Raw genomic sequence first — 15,768 nt, 5'->3', positions numbered from 1 at the left:
ACGACGAGCTCAAAGAAACACAACGTAATCCAATGCTAATGGCAGAATGGTATATTCTTAGCCTCCTCAGAAAGGCACAGCATACATGGTTCAAACAGCAAAACGGTGGTGGCCATTAGAACTTTGGCAGGGGTTGCATTACACTGGTTAAACAATTTAGGCTTTTAGCCATTTCGTAAGTTTACAAGACTTGGCCGTGTATATATATACACACATAAAACACACACACATTTTTTACCAGTACAGCACGTATGCTATCTCGAGCCCACTTATGTCAACTTTGGCTCTATGGTGATAAAATTATGGCAAAACTAAGTTAGATATATTAATATAGTCATCAGTTTGGCTTAAAAATATTTAACACAAAAAAAAACAAAACCAAAAAAATCTTTGATGGCATGTTAAATGCATAGTTCAGCATGGAGAGAGAAAAACAATCTAAAATCTCTAAATTACAAGATTCAATAAAAAGCTTCAAACCCCTTAATTTTCTTTTTTGAAAATATCACCCAAACTCATCCTAGAGGTCTCAAGGTATGATCTATAAACTAACAGACGCCTCTGTTACATGATGTGTTAATGCCTATTAAACACACTTAAAAAAACATAAATCACAGTGGCTTTTAAAAATTCTATAAAATATCAAATTCAAAACTTACACAAAATCTTGGAGCCAAAACTCAAGAAAAGAAATATAAAACCAATTTGGGAATCAAGACTTTGAGAAAGGGTGCCACACTCAAATATCTCGTCAGGACCGACACCTGGCCCCGTGGCCTGCATGACGGGCTCCGTGCTGCCAGGGGTGAGTGACGTCACAAGCACTTGCAAATATGTGAGGAGCTTGCAGATCCTGTCTTGCGGAATGGGTGAGAAGTGCACAGCAGCTTTCAAACCAGGTTGAACTCCCTCAGGTTGAGCTGGAGAATCGTGTCTTTCACGGCAGCGAACACAAAGCGGATATTCTCTGTGTCTGTAGCACACGTGAAGTGAGAATAGATGACTTTCTCTTTGTCAGGATTCTGATCCTGGTAAAGCTTCAGGATAAAGTCTCTGGCAGCTTTGACATCCTGCTTGGGTCCTAGTCAAGAGTGTAGTTACAGGAATAAAGAAGAAAGATAGTGACCAACCAACAGGTCCTCCCCCAAATCATTCTCGATACAGTCTTGCTCTCGCGTGGGATCCTTCTTTCAGTTGTCTTAGTTCTAGAGGATAGTTGACCTGGGGACGTTAACTTTCATTCTATTTTATTATATCTCATAAAAGAGTCTTTTAAAGTGTTCACTGCCATCTAAAAAATTGTACTTTAAAGCAATTTGTTGAAAAATAGCCAACTTAACTTTTGGATTTGGACCACAGAGGCAGACAGAAGTGAGCTAGGACTAGGGAAAGGAAGGATACAGGAACATGATTAGAGCCCCAAGTCTCATTTTAACACATGAGGGCTCTACCCGATAGGGCCACTGCGGCTATGACCTTTTGGTCATAGGACGCTAAAACCCTAAACATCAGTATCACACTTCCTGATATTCGAGACCTCCTGTACCAGAAATCCTTAGCAACAAGACATAAACTTTCCAGCCAGGGGTAGGTCATATTCATAAAACTGTTGTCTACCGTGTGCCTAGGAAGGGGGCTGCCACACTAACATACACAGAAGAAGTACCGGGCACTCGGACAGAGACCGGAAAGGCAGGGCGGGCACAGTCTCTGCCTCGGGAGCTGCCCACGCGGACAACACTACACAGAGTGACGAAGGCCAGGGGACAACAGAGTGAGCCCCCGCTGCCAGGGGAGCACGCGGGAGGCACACCTATGCAGACGAGGGTGCCGCGAGGGTGAGGAGGACTTCCCGGAGGAGGCGCCTGAGCTGGGTCTTGGAGAAGAGGCTGAAGTTCACAAAAGGTGTTGGCATGCGTGGAGGTGCTGAGGCAAAACACCTGGAGCTTCGGTGAGAAAGGGTGTTAGAGGCAATTGGGGGCAGGGGGGGGCCCAGGGGCGTGACCAATAACTCTGGATGATGCCCGAGAAGTCAACAAGATGGACACTCACCTGTGTATTCTGGGAAGTAGCTAATTAGATGAGAGTACATGATTTTCTCTTCCAAAAGATCCTTCTTATTTAAGAACAAAATCACGGATGAGTTCAGAAACCAGGGGTAGGTAATAATGGTTTTAAATAAGGCTTTGCTCTCTTCCATGCGGTTCTAAGCGAGAAACAACGGGCTTAGGGTTAATAAGAAAAACGGTACTTTGGGAGCAACGTGCCGAAATGTCTGGTCCCGCCCATGTGTCCCCTCACCCAGCTACTGGCTCCATATCACTGTCCTTGCTGAAGCTGGTGAGCACCTGGGGCCCCTCAGGATACCAGGTCTCCTGCCTCTATTCCCCCCCCCACACCCCCACCAGCTCTCTTAGTCACTCTCTTTGGTATGCGTTCTGTGGCACCGCAAATAAACACATGTAAGAAAGGCTTTTGTGAAACTTGGAAGAAAGTTCCTATCCTATTTGACAAAAGTTTTCTGGGTCATTACTGGGATTACCGAGTGGGGGAAGTGAGTAACTTAGATCCCGGAAGCCCTGTGTCATTGGGGTTGGGCTCCCAGACCATGAGGGGGAAGCTCCTGGAGCCCAGCCACCGCCCAGAGGAACGCTGGACACGGGCAGAGCGAGGGGCGCACGCTGCTGACACACTTCACGTGTTGGCAATATGGAGGAGCTCTACTCGGGGCACAGCGTCCCCATTTGATGGATGAGCAGAGTGGTGTTCACAAGTTTAAATTGTGTCCCAAGCCCATGTGGTGGTAGAACCTGATCAAAATTACGTAGAAACACCGTCAACATCTCTTAACATTTGACATTGGCAAGAATACACCAAATGTTCCTACTTCAGGGAGAGTAGACAGGGCACATACAAATCTCATCTGGTGACAATAATTGTTCTAGATAGTACTCTATTCTGAAGGTTTTTTTTTTTTTTTAATCTTTATTTTTGGGAGAGCGCAAGCCAGGGAGGGGTGAAGAGAGGGGAACAGAAGATCCCGAAGCAGACTCTTTGCTGACAGGCTGACAGCAGAGAGCCCAACGCGGGGCTCGAACTCACAAACTGTAAGATCATATCCTGAGCCAAAGTCAGACACTCAACAGACGGAGCCAGCCAGGCACTCCAGCTCTAAGAGTAAAGAAACAGCAGCTTCCCTTTAGACAGAGGGAAGTGCTCAGACAAAACCATGAAAGCCTTGCACGCCCACTGCGGAGGAACATGCTGTGAAACTGTTTGCCTACAAGTCCTGTACACTGGGACTCATTCTCTTGCTCGGTACCCTTTTGGGAATTAAGATCTGGCATTTATTACCAGATAGGTAACCCCTCAGTTGTTAGTATTTTTTTTTGAATTTTTAAAAATGTTTTTATTGATTTTTGAGAGAGAGGGAGACACAGAATCCAAAGCAGGCTCCAGACTCTGAGCTATCAGCCCTGAGCCCGACGCCGGGCTCCAACTCACGCTCTGCAAGATAATGACCTGAGCCGACTTAGTCAGAAGCCCGACCAACTGAGCAACCCAGGTGCCCCGTCCCTCAGTTGTTTTCAAAGCTTAACAAAAATTTATTATCTTTTCAGTAATGATCTCCTAGGAAAGACAACACAGCCGACTCTTGAATAGCGCAGGAGGCGGGGGCGCTGACCTACCGGAAGAGTCGAGAATGTGCACACACAGGCACCCGGGTGGCTCAGTCGGTTAGGCGTCCAACTCTTGATCTCAGGTCATGATATCATGGTTTGTGACACTGAGCATCACATTGGGCTCTACACGGACAAGGCAGGGCCTGCCTTCGATTCTGTCTCTCCCTCTCTCTGCCGTTCTCAGCTTGGTCCCTCTCTCTCTCTCCCTCAAAATAAATAAGCTTAAGAAAAAAAAAAAAAGAAAATGTGCATATAACTTACTTTTCCCAAAACTTAACTACTGCTAGCCTACTGTTGACCAGAAGTGTCACCAACAATCAATTAACACGTATTTTATATGTTATGGGTGTCGTATACCATATTCTTACAATAAAGCTAGAGAAAAGCAATGAGAAAATCCTAAGGAAAATACACTTAGTGTACTGTATTTATCGGGGAAAAAAACCCACGTATAAGTGGACTCATGCAGTTCAAAACCTGTGTTGTTCAAGGGTCTAGCGTATACGAAGAAACAATTCCTACACAGCCCGGGGAGGGGACGCAACAGATAATTACAACCGGGATAGGAAGGTTTGAGTGGCAGCCACTTAATCTTTCTCCAGATACCTTGTGACTTCCGGCAAAAAAGAAAATGTCTAATTTCTACACATATAGGGCTGAGGCGTTGGTCCCTTGTGCGCCTGAATGATCTTTTGAGTTTTCTGAGAAACATCATTAAGTAATCCCGAGACAAATTGGAAGCTAATTTTTCACATTGATGACGTGACGCCTTTTTGCTTTTTTAACAAAATGTCTCCCTTGGAAGAGCTGGGGGGCAGCCAGGATTGCCATGTTTCTCTGCACAATGACGCTAGTAAGTGAGTTAATCCTCCACTAAGTAGCTACTGTGTGCTCCTCAGAGAAAGGTCTGCTCTCAAGAAATACAAGATCCCATTTGTTCGGTGATTTCCTAATCCTGGGCAGAGTTCTTCACTGCTTTACGATCACGACCCAGAAGCAAGAGACATTTTTCTACGAGGTCAGGATGTGTCGTGCAAGGGTGGGGAAAAGACCAGGGGAGGACAATGGTGTCCCACAGAGCACAACCCCACCTCGCAACGAAGTGACAGGAATGGCTCTCCCCACTTCCTGGGCAGACACAGTTAATGGAGTTTGACCCAGCTAGGACTATGGCAACTTTGCAGGGGACACGGGTAGGTCCGAAAAGCTCCAAGCATCTGGCACCACTCCCCATGCCAGCTCAGTTAGGGACCTAACTAGGGTGCACCATGGAGGTTGGGAAGCCTGTTCTCATTCTATTTACTGGAAATGGCATTGCTCTGGGGCACCCGCATGGCTCAGTCGGTTAGGCATCCAACTTTGGCTCGGGTCATGATCTCACAGTTTGTGGGTTCGAGCCCCGTGTCAGGCTCTGCACCGACAGCTCAGAGCTTGGAGCCTGCTTCGGATTCTAGCCTCCCTCTCTCTCTGCCCCTCCCCTGCTTGCGTGTGCGTGCTCTCCTCTCTCAAAAATAAGCATTGTCTTAAAAAAGAAAGAAGTAACATTGCTCAACTTGGGCTATATGTTAGTACCCATAAAGGGCTTGGAAAAGATACCTCCAAACTCAGACCCAGGAAATACGAATCTCTCCCGTGGGGTCCAAAAGATGGTCTTTTTTAAAGCTCCCCAAGGGGTCCCAATATGCAGCCACGGCTGAGAACCAAAGTCTGCAGGGACTCTACCCCCAGCAGCACAGGAGCTTAGATCCCAGGCTCAGCCCACACCCACCTCAACTAAACCAGAATCCTGAGTTGGACCCAGGTGCCAGGTTTTTCGCAATGATCCCCGGGGAATCGCAGTGCGTATCCAACATTGAGGACCAGATTTCTAGGCCAGTGATTCTCCCGCTTCCCCGTGTATTTCATTCAGTTTGGGTTGACTGACGAGGCACGCATTTCCAACAAGCGCCCAGATGATGGCGGTGCTGCTAAGCCAGAGACCACACTTGGACCAGCCAAGCCGCCTTAGCCTCAAGAACGGAGTCCAGAGCGCTGGCTTCTTGCAAACTGCAGAAAGAGTCCCCGTTTTCCACAGCCGTCCCCTTCCCCGCCCAGCGTACCTCGTTGTCACACTCGGCCAGGACCTGGTCGTATTCACTCAGAGCAACCAAAAAGATAATGGAGGTGACGCTCTCAAAGCAATGAATCCATTTCCGTCTCTCAGATCGCTGGCCACCAACGTCTACCATCCTGTTCAACAGAAACAGAGATCATTCAAAGGTTGGCATGCATGGCTCTCTGGGAAAAAAGGGCAGGAGTCCTTATATTGTGGAAACTCGTTAGGGTCCTCAGTAATTGTTTTCGAGTGAAAAGGGGCCTTACGGTTAGAATGTGTGAGCACCGCTCCATGAGGCAGCGAGGAACCCTAGATGCTTCCTAGAGCAAAGGAGGCACAGGATGCAAGCAGAGTTACTGAAGACAGATGTAGAGGTCACTCGGGGGGAGCCTGCTCGGGGACGCTGGTTTGGAAGCTGCTGCAACAGTCCAGGCAGGAAGCACAAGCATCCACTTAGCTGTTGCTCGAACCACGGCCGAGTGTCAGGACACCAGACACACAAGGGGCAAGAAGGTGGGTGGTCTTCCAGGTCCACTCAGCCGGATTCGGGCCCTCACCCCCGCCTGTTTTTCACCACTCCTCAGATTTCTCCAGAAATCCTCTCTGCCTTAGGTGGATGCCACGCCTTCTGCCCTATAAAGACCTACAAGTTTCCTCCGTCCTATATGGAAACCCAAGGCCTTCCTCTGTGTCTTGGGGAAAGACTTCAGAGTTATAGCCCCAAGATGGCCCCAGAGCGCGAACGCTCCAGGAGTCGGGCAGTTTTCGCAAACGAGTCAAGTGGGTCTCTCCAAAGCACAACAACAGGCAACTCGAGAATGCTAGGGGCCCTGTATGCAGGGTCGACTGCCATGCAGCTGGATAGAAACGCACCCCATGACCGGACACTCAACCTTTCAGAGAAACCAGTTACCAAGTGTTTTAAGCAAAATGGACCAAGTTTCAAAAGTTGTTTAAAAACACCATGTGAGCCAAAGAGAATAATACATCTGTGGACCAGATACCAGTTTTCCAAGTAGCAAGCAGCACTGATTCTGAAATAGTTGTGTTCATAAATTCATGGCATTCAGATACAGATTTTTAAGTTTATTATTATTATTTTTTTTTGAGAGAGAGATGGGGGCGGGGGGGAACAACAAGAGCAAAAGTAGGTCGGGGGAGAGAGAGAGGGAGACACAGAATCCGAAGCAGTCTCCAGGCTCTGAGCTACAAGCACACAACCCGACGTGGGGCTCGAACTCACAAACCGTGAGATCATGACCACAGCCAAAGTCGGACACTCAACCGACTGAGTCACCCGGGCACCCCCAGATGCAGATTTTCAAGGGGCTCAATCAGAGCAACAATGTTCCGAAGCCTTGAGATGGAACAGGGTTTACAGACAGCCTGGGTGTGGCAGGGTGGGACCTGTGTCCATCTCCACTGGAAAAGCATAATGTAATTAGCCCTAAGGAGGAACATGGGAACCAAGGGATATAGAATTGCTTTGAAATTTGCAATGCTGGGCATATGTACCATATTACTAATTTGTTGCCATAATTAGGTGCAATGAAGGTCCACTTAAGTCATCCTAAAAGTACTTCTTATATTTATATGTGGGAATTCATACATTTTTACACAGCTGTAAATAGTTTATATGTATTGTGTAATTTTTAATCTTTTTTTAACATTTATTTATTTTTGAGAGAGAGAGAGAAAGAGCATGAGTAGGGGAGGGTCAGAGAGAGAGAGGGACACAGAATCTGAGCTCCAGGCTCTGAGCCGTCAGCACAGAGTCCAACACGGGGCTCAAACTCACAAACCGTGAGATCATGACCTGAGCCGAAGTCGGACTCTTAACCGACTGAGCCACCCAGGTGCCCAGTGGTAATTTTTAATACACACTTTTGTGTTGGTTCTTTGTTTTTTGTTTTTTGTTTTTTTAAATAGATGTTAGAGAAGGGAATATAAGGGAAGAGAAATAGTCAAGTTTAGGGAAACGACATCAGTGTTTTCAATTTGTGGTTACAGAAGTATACATCTATGTGTGCGTGTGTTTTACACACAGGAATCACTCCAGACTTAGGTAAGGAGACTTTTATGTTCTACGGGGAACAGGAAGGGGAGTTCCTCTCCATTCTAGGAGCGGAGACCTGTCACAATTCTAAACACCTCGTGACGGACAGGGTCATAGGGCTCTAGGAGCTGTAACCGCTTTTAGGAATAACAGACTTAATTTGGGGACTTCCAAGACCGGACAGATTCTTAATGGACCACATCAGGGAGACAGTCTTACCGAAAGATGATGTTCTCCAAGTCAAACGGATACTCGATGATGCCGGTTGTGGGCACGCGAACACGAAGCACGTCCTGCTGGGTTGGCACGAAGGACGGCATTGCGATCCGGTCAATGTCGGTCAGGTAACTGTGAGAGCAGACAGCAAGGCGCCAAGACTTGTGTCAGACATCGGGGAAGTCAGCCTAACTCACTGCACACCCCCCCCCCCCCCCCGCCGCCAGGCTCAAGGATTCCAGCCAAGATTTCTTGAGACCTGGTGCTGACCAGGCACCCCACCCCAACTGTGACCGTTTGGGAGGGAATGTGGATCAGAAGCTCCCATGAGCCCCTGGGAAACCTGTAAATCATGCCATCTCTTCCTCTAGGCTCCAAGCTCTCTCTCTCTGGCTGGCCAGTGAGGGAGCCGGCGGGTCGGAAGGAAAGGCTGTGGGGATGGGCTCGCTGACCCTCCCCCATCCCACACTCACCCCCCCTCCACAGTGTAGAATGTAGACGCTGTTCTCAAGGGCGTTGCTCGATGATTTAGAGTTTGTATGAGAATATAAAGGTATAAACAGGCCATCTCAAAGTTCCTTCACAAGAAAAAGTTTACTGTTTATTGGGAAACTGAACATCCACCAGAAGCCAAAACCGGTCTCAGATGATTTCTGGCCGTACATTGAATTCCTAAGCCGAATACAAATCACTCTTTCTGTGGTCAAATGAGAGGACACTTTTTTTTTTAAGCTCTGAGTCCTTTCTAAAAGGCATTTTCGAGAAAAATGACCATAACCAGGCCCTGGCTAACAATGGGAGTGGTGATTCGGAGGCTCCCGCAAAGTAAGGTTTGGCCCTATCTTCTCCCTGCGCAGACAGACCCGGGCTAGGAGAGCGGTGCCCAGCAAGCGGCATGAAGGGGAGCCCGGGGGGGACAGGCCAACACTATTCACCGTGCAGCCCTCACTCCAAGGAAGCAAACCACACTCCATCAGACCGTATGTTGCTTGAGGACAGAGAGCACTGGCTGCACCTGCAGCTCTTACCCCGGTGCCTGGCCCACAGCAGGCACACACTGAAGTTCTGTCGAGGGAACGCCTGGCCCGATAAGCGGATGACAACTACGGACCCAGACCAAGGACGCTGCACAAGCGCCTTGAATATTGCCAAGTCCAAAGGCGGGGCAACACCGGGTTTCTGAGGGCCACTCTGTTTGCAGCCCTGTCCACCTAGCTGTTCCCTACACTCCTGCCAGTGCGTGAGCTCCGGGGTTCAGGGCTCCACCGGGTCTCCTCCAAATGGATCTACATCAAGAGCCCCGGCCACTCCCCAGGACCTTCGCAGAAGCCGAAGACACTAGGCTGTCTCAGGGAAGGACCGGAGATGGCTTCACTGGCTTGAGGTTGTCTCTTACTCTACAGCTGCCAATGGCAGTCTGTCTTCTTCCTTAGGACACCGCCTTCCTTCCTTCTGGATCTTTTCTGAGCTGACCCAACACCTTCTCTGGGCTTCTTTTATTTCCTTTTCCTACCTGACTGCTCTGTTGCAGCTAAATGTTCCTGTGCTCAGGGTGGTTGTGCAAACCTGGGTTAATGGCATTGAACACTCGGCCGGGCACACACATCAAAGGGCTTCGAGATTTCAGGTTTCCTTTCCTGACCACTGCCTTGTCCAGACGATGAAGGTGAACCACCTCCCTGCACCAGCTCAGAGGGCAAGGGCAACACCGGAAGGGAAGGGGATGCACCCGCGGGGAAGGGCAAAGAATTCTGGGGCCCTCAGACGACGGAAGATGACATGGGGCAAAGGGGAAAGAGCTGAGATGCAGAAGCAGGAATCATCACCTCTTCAAGAAGGAATATGATAGATCTGTTTTGTCCAGTGACCTAGATGACAGAGAGGCATGGCCTCAAGAAATTCTTAAGACGATGAAATGCTGTGATCGCCACGGGATAGTTTGCGTGCAGGACCATCTGTTTCGTTTTTCCTTAGAGATTAATGATTTAAAACTAGAGCTTTATGAATCAAAAATATAGTGTGCAGGCCTTCCCAGGGAGTCAATAAGCAAAGGGCCCCCGGACTGAGCTTCCTGCGTGCACTGGGCCTGCAGAACCCGTCTTGCCCACTAGAGGGAAGCACCAGATCAGCCACGGGCGTGGGCCTATTTCACTGCTGGTCTGCACTCTGATTTTTTTTATTATTATTATTTTTTCTTACTATGAAATTTATTGTCAAATTGGTTTCACTCTGATTTTAGATTTGAGGACAGTTGGATCTGCTGTCTACTGATCAGGAAACCAGAAGGCAGAGGGATACGGAGAAGAGGAAAGTAGAATCCAGAAGCAGCGGTCGTCCGTATTTAAGTTAGAAAATTCCAGCACCCCAAATGAGATGAGTCCCCTCAAAGGGAGCCCGTATTGGATTGAGCTTCTTGTTGAAAAAAACAGACAGCTGTGTGGCTCAGTCAGTTAAGCGACCGACTGTGGCTCAGGTCATGAGCTCAGCGGTTTGTGAGTTCGAGCCCTGCGGCCGGCTCTGCGCTGACAGCTCAAAGCCTGGAACCTGCTTCGGATTCTGTGTCTCCCTCGCTCGCTCGCGCTCTGCCCCTCCCCCACTTGCTTGCATGTGCGTTCTCTCGCTCTCTCTCAAGAATAAGTCAACATTAACAATTTTTTTTTTTTAAGAAAAAAAAGAACAAGAGGCTTAGAACACAGCAACGAAAGGTGAACGTGGACAAGGACAGAGTTTTTCGGGGGTGGTAAGAGACGCACCAAGAAGTCAGAGGGGACGCTGACAAGCGGGAAGGAGGAAGTGTTGCAACCGAGGGCCCACGTTTCATAGGCAGCTAGTTCCTCCCCAGCCAGAAGCTTCCTCGAAGCGTGGCCACGTGTGCCCGATGCGCGTGGGGCTAGGCCGGGCTCTGTACTCACTATCTGGCAGAGTCCGAGAGCTGATACTCCCTCCTCCTGTCGTAACACTCCTGGATTCCCGGGTCCTGCCACAGCTGCTTGATGGCCTCCACCTGGTCCCTGGAGAGCGCACAGACCTTGTCCACTTCCACTTCTCGGATGAGCTGGGCATTTTCCTAAGCGAAGGAGAGAGATGCTTTTGGTGGGCAAAGGCAAAGGAAGCCACCCCGCTGGTGACATGGGGACAAGATTTCCCCCAGTCTGTGGATCGGGGAAGATCTCACTAGATGCCGGGGGCCCTCCAGGGGAGCCGCTCGCAGGCAGGCACTCAGCTACGGTGCAGACGACGTGGCTGCTGAAACCGGGCAGAGCCACGGACAGACCAAGACCCGCGGCTTTCGGTCCCAGCGGGACCCAGGGGCCAGTTTCACCAGCGTTCAATACCCAACTGTGAACAGAGAAACCCAAGCGCGAGGGATCCTCACTGTCATCAGGGCGTCTGCATCTCAGGGCAATTTGAAAAGAACCATTTTTATCGTCCTGGTGTACAAGGGTGGGGTGGTGAAGGAGGTCCACCTCCGTGCAGTAAGGGACTGCCATGCCTTCAGAGAATAGCCAATTCAATGTCAGTCTGCTGTCTTTGTCCTCTTTCCCTTCTTTTGTTTTTTTTTTCCTTCAGTAACTTAATTTCTTACAGCAGTTTTAGGTTCAGAGCAAAGCAAAGGAAGTGCAGAGAGTTCCCATCCATTCTGCTGTTTATCATCATGCATCACTGATACGACCCTTTCCCATTGCAGAACCGCTCTCATTGCAACTCCCCATGCCAGTGGTTGCTGTAATATGGTGATGTTTATCGTTACTGTCGTTAAATAACTCTTGCTCCTACAGCACTGCTCCATGATTACCGTACTTGTTAAGATCGCCATGGCTGTAATTACCACTATTATAGCAGTTAACATGTATTGCCCACTGTGCATGTGCCGAGAGGTACGCACACATTAGCTCATTTAATCCATGTAGGGCAAGCACGGGGCCACACCTCTCACCAAACCTTAGCAATGAAAATGCTAAGGTTGGGTTACATCCTCAACATGACCACGTGTTGGCCGCAGAGGTCCAACATCCCACCCCTTGGCCGCATATCGCAGCGGACAAGAGAATCCTGCCGAAGGAGACGGGAACCCCGCCTTTCCTCTGCTCTGCTGTCCTGCCACATCTCAGGGCAATGACATCACGCAGGGCCGGCCACCCACCGGCAGCTGTCAGCAAAGCATCCGCTTAGCAGCTGTGATCTCCTGGAGTCTACACGGTACTCCCTGAAAAGTTGCTCCTGTCTTGCATTATTCATCCTCATTAACAGCCCGACAGGAAGCTGGAGAAAAGGGAGATCTTACAGATTCACTCGGCTCAGGGCAAAACCGAGGGCTGGGACGACGTCAGCATGGCTCTGCACCCCACCCACCGAGGGTGGATATAAACTCTTTGCCTGGACCGTGGGAGGTCCTGCCTGGTCCTTGGCAGGTAGAAGACCCCGGGTGTAGAATCTCAAACAGGTGTAAGCAGAATAGATCAGTGGGAAGCGCCCCGGGCTGGGAATAAGGAGCTCGAGTCCGCCTAGTGCAGCTGGGACTTTTAAAGACTCCAATGGTTACCGATCTCGGCATCCTCGTTTGTGAAAGAAGCCAGCGATTTTTCAAGGAGTCTGATTTATAAGCTAGTAAGTACCAGCCAAATGTGAGCAAAATTAGCCTTGTCATTGTGGTGGACGCCTAATAAATATTTGTTTGCAAAAAGAGGGCACGCTGACAGCCTTTGAACCATGACTTCCAATCCGCCCACAAGCACATCACCTGCCTTGCTCTAAGCCAGAGAGAACGAAGAATGGAGAACATGGACAGAGTCTGTAGGGAGCCAAAGGGTTGTCTTCTCCTTCCTCCCTGCCTCCCGCCACCGTCCTCCTCCCACGTACAATCACGTGGTCTCTTCCCACCTGGGGCATGGCTCTACGTAAAGTGTCTGTTTTCTTCCCCGTCTTCGTAACCGGTCAGGAAATGCCACAAGGGCAGAGCCAATGTCCTCCCTGTCCTTCTATCCCAGAACCTAGTGCAGTGCCTGGCAAATAACAGGTGTTCTAGTGATGCAGGCATCTAGCCAACATCTGGGGCACATAAAAAAAAAAATCTACCTAACAGAACATCACGAGAAAATAACAGCAAAAGAACTTGAGGACAGTATGACAGAAGCCCGTGTCAGTCACAGCAAGAGCACAGAGGAGCTCGGAGGCAAGAAAGTGTCTCAGAGCAGGAAACGCTCTGGTGATTTCTGGCCAGTCTGTCGCTCTCACTCTGCCCCTGGTGGCAGGCAGGTGGAATCGTTGCTTCAGGGATGCCTGCCTCTTAGGCTGCTCTCCTAAATAGGACTATTTTAACTTGTAAAAACGGTCATCTCCGCACCCAGCGTGGTACTCAAACTCACGACTCCGAGATCCAGTTGGATGCTCCACTGACTGAGCCAGCCCCCTAAATATAACTCCTAGTCTCAGCTTAACTCCTGAGAGAGAGCACTGTGAGAATCATCGGGATGTTACAAATATTCCCACCTCCCCTCCTCACAAATGTCATGGAGAATTGTACTTCACGGTGGGTGAAGCAGAAGTGGAACCAACACTTGTGTCTTTTAGAAAGAAACTTTAAAGAGCCACTGAGTAATTTACCACACTCCTTTTCATCTACCGGGGTGATGGTCAGGAGACAAGATGGAGCCTCAATCAGCCGGGCTTCCTGAGCAAGTTCAATGAGCGGAGATTCCCCCAACACACTGCACACATAGCATGAGCGAGAAATCATCTTTCATTGTGCTAAGTAAGCTGAACTGTGGGGGCAGTATGTTCCTGGAGCACAACCGGCTCTCTTCTGACTGGCCCGTGTTACAATGGAGAAGTCCAGTATTTGACTCTGGCAGGAGAGAGAGAGAGAAAAAATGCAACCCCGTGAGATATCCCAGAGGAATGTAGGCTTCTACATGGGCACCCAGTCGGGGCGGGGGGGGGGGCAGGGAAGGGGGTACAGAGGCTGTGGAAAGACAAATCTGAGCTTTCGGGGAACCAGGGGAGCTCAGCCAGGAGAGCAAGATCTAGTTCAGCCAAGTGAGGGGACTATGGAGGGACCCGGGCTTGAAAGAAGGGACCTCAGTCTCCTTACAAACCCAGCAATTGGGAACTGGACTTGGGACCCAGTGAATTCAAGGAGCCCAGACGTATTCCAAGTTTAGAGCTCTCCTCCTGGCTAAGGCTCCCACCTGTTGAGATCATGCTGTTTAAACTTACTTTGGAATAATGGAAGATGGGGAAAATGATAGAAGAGTTCCTCTGTGCCTTTCAAGATTGTCCCGATGTCGACGATTTATGGCCATGCCTTATCATCCATCCCCTTTCCAGACACACATGCACATAGACTTGCCACCTGAAGGACTTGAGGGGACGTTGCAGACCCAATGCCTCTTCATTGCTAAAGACTTTGGTGTGATTTCCTAAAAACGAGGACCCTGGACTATAAAAACCACAGTGTAATGACCAAAAGCAAGAAGCGTAGCATTGATACAATATTGTGATCTCATCTTCAGACCTTCCCCAAAGTCTGTCAGTTGTCCTCTTTTTTTTTTAATTTCTTTTTTTTTTTTTAACATTTATTTATTTTTGAGACAGAGGGAGACAGAGCATGAACGGGGGAGGCACAGAGAGAGAGGGAGACACAGAATCACAGAATCGGAAGCAGGCTCCAGGCTCTGAGCCATCAGCCCAGAGCCCGACGCAGGGCTCGAATTCACGGACCGTGAGATCGTGACCTGAGCTGAAGTCGGATGCTCAACCGACTGAGCCACCCAAGCACCCCTGTCAGTTGTCCTCTTAATGCCCTTTATCTGCCCCATCTAGGATCACATCACACAGTTACTTGCCTCCGTGGTCTCTATTTATCTGGAAAGGTTCTACGGTCGGATATCATTTTGTCACCTGATTGAGAATGGCCTGACGAGGACATGAGTTTGGCTGGGAGGGAGAGTGGCCCAGCCACCGCCCACTGTGGGTCCTTTGGACCCCTGTGGATGGTTCCAGGAAAAAATATTGTGAAGGGTGGAGAGGAGTGAGAAAGTGAGTGACCCATTTTTAAATACATTTTATTGAAATATGAATGACTTTGAGGGGCCTGGGTGGCTCCGTCGGTTAAACATCTGAATCTCGATTGCAGCTCAGGTCATGATCTCACGGGTCATGGGTTCAAGCCCCACGGTGCGGACAGTGGAGCCTGCTAGGGATTCTCTGTCTCCATCTCTGTCTGCCACTCTCCCGTTTGCACATGCCCGCAATCTCTCTCAAAATAATAAAATAAAAAACGAAGGATGAATGACTGCTGTACTGTTAACGATGTCTGTGTGTTATAAAAAGTGGGGTTTTATACATATTTTCCCATGGCCTGGTGAAACACTTCCAAGCACAGCAGGAGCATTTTGATGAGCACGTTCTAACGAGGGCGCGCGAGGAGCAGAGGGCCCCTGAGGCAACGTGGGAACACTTTTATGTTGTCTACGACTGGCCCCTTGGGGCGCCTGGGTGGCTCAGTCCGTGGAGCGTGTGACTCTTGATTACCGCTGACAACGTGATCCCGGGGTTGTGGGGTTGGGCCCCGTGTTGGGCGCAGGGCTGAGTGTGGAGCCTGCTTGGGATTCTCTTTCTGTCTTCCTCTGCCCCTCTCCCCTACTTGTGCTCTCTGTCTCTCAAAAGACTGGCTCCTTGAGCTGAAGGTCTAAAATGGCGACAGTAGGAAGTCCCTC

General features: G+C 49.4%; 1 protein-coding gene across 1 annotated transcript in view; it reads right to left on the bottom strand.

Moving 5' to 3' along the window:
- Positions 1–30: 30 nt before the first annotated feature.
- Positions 31–15,768, bottom strand: part of GNA14 (G protein subunit alpha 14) — a 202,013-nt gene continuing 186,275 nt past the window's right edge. Inside the window, exons 3-7 of the mRNA XM_027040996.2 lie at positions 10,963–11,117; positions 8,054–8,182; positions 5,783–5,912; positions 2,053–2,206; positions 31–1,081 (exon numbers count right to left, since the gene is read on the bottom strand). Of these exons, the coding sequence (XP_026896797.1) occupies positions 891–1,081; positions 2,053–2,206; positions 5,783–5,912; positions 8,054–8,182; positions 10,963–11,117 (759 nt within the window). The 3' untranslated portion in view covers positions 31–890. The remainder of the gene's footprint in view (positions 1,082–2,052; positions 2,207–5,782; positions 5,913–8,053; positions 8,183–10,962; positions 11,118–15,768) is intronic.

The sequence above is a fragment of the Acinonyx jubatus genome, chromosome D4 (assembly GCF_027475565.1).
Source record: "Acinonyx jubatus isolate Ajub_Pintada_27869175 chromosome D4, VMU_Ajub_asm_v1.0, whole genome shotgun sequence".
NCBI classification, from domain to species: domain Eukaryota; kingdom Metazoa; phylum Chordata; class Mammalia; order Carnivora; family Felidae; genus Acinonyx; species Acinonyx jubatus.
Note: the sequence above shows the minus strand (reverse complement) of the source record. Positions and strands in the feature narration are given on the sequence as shown.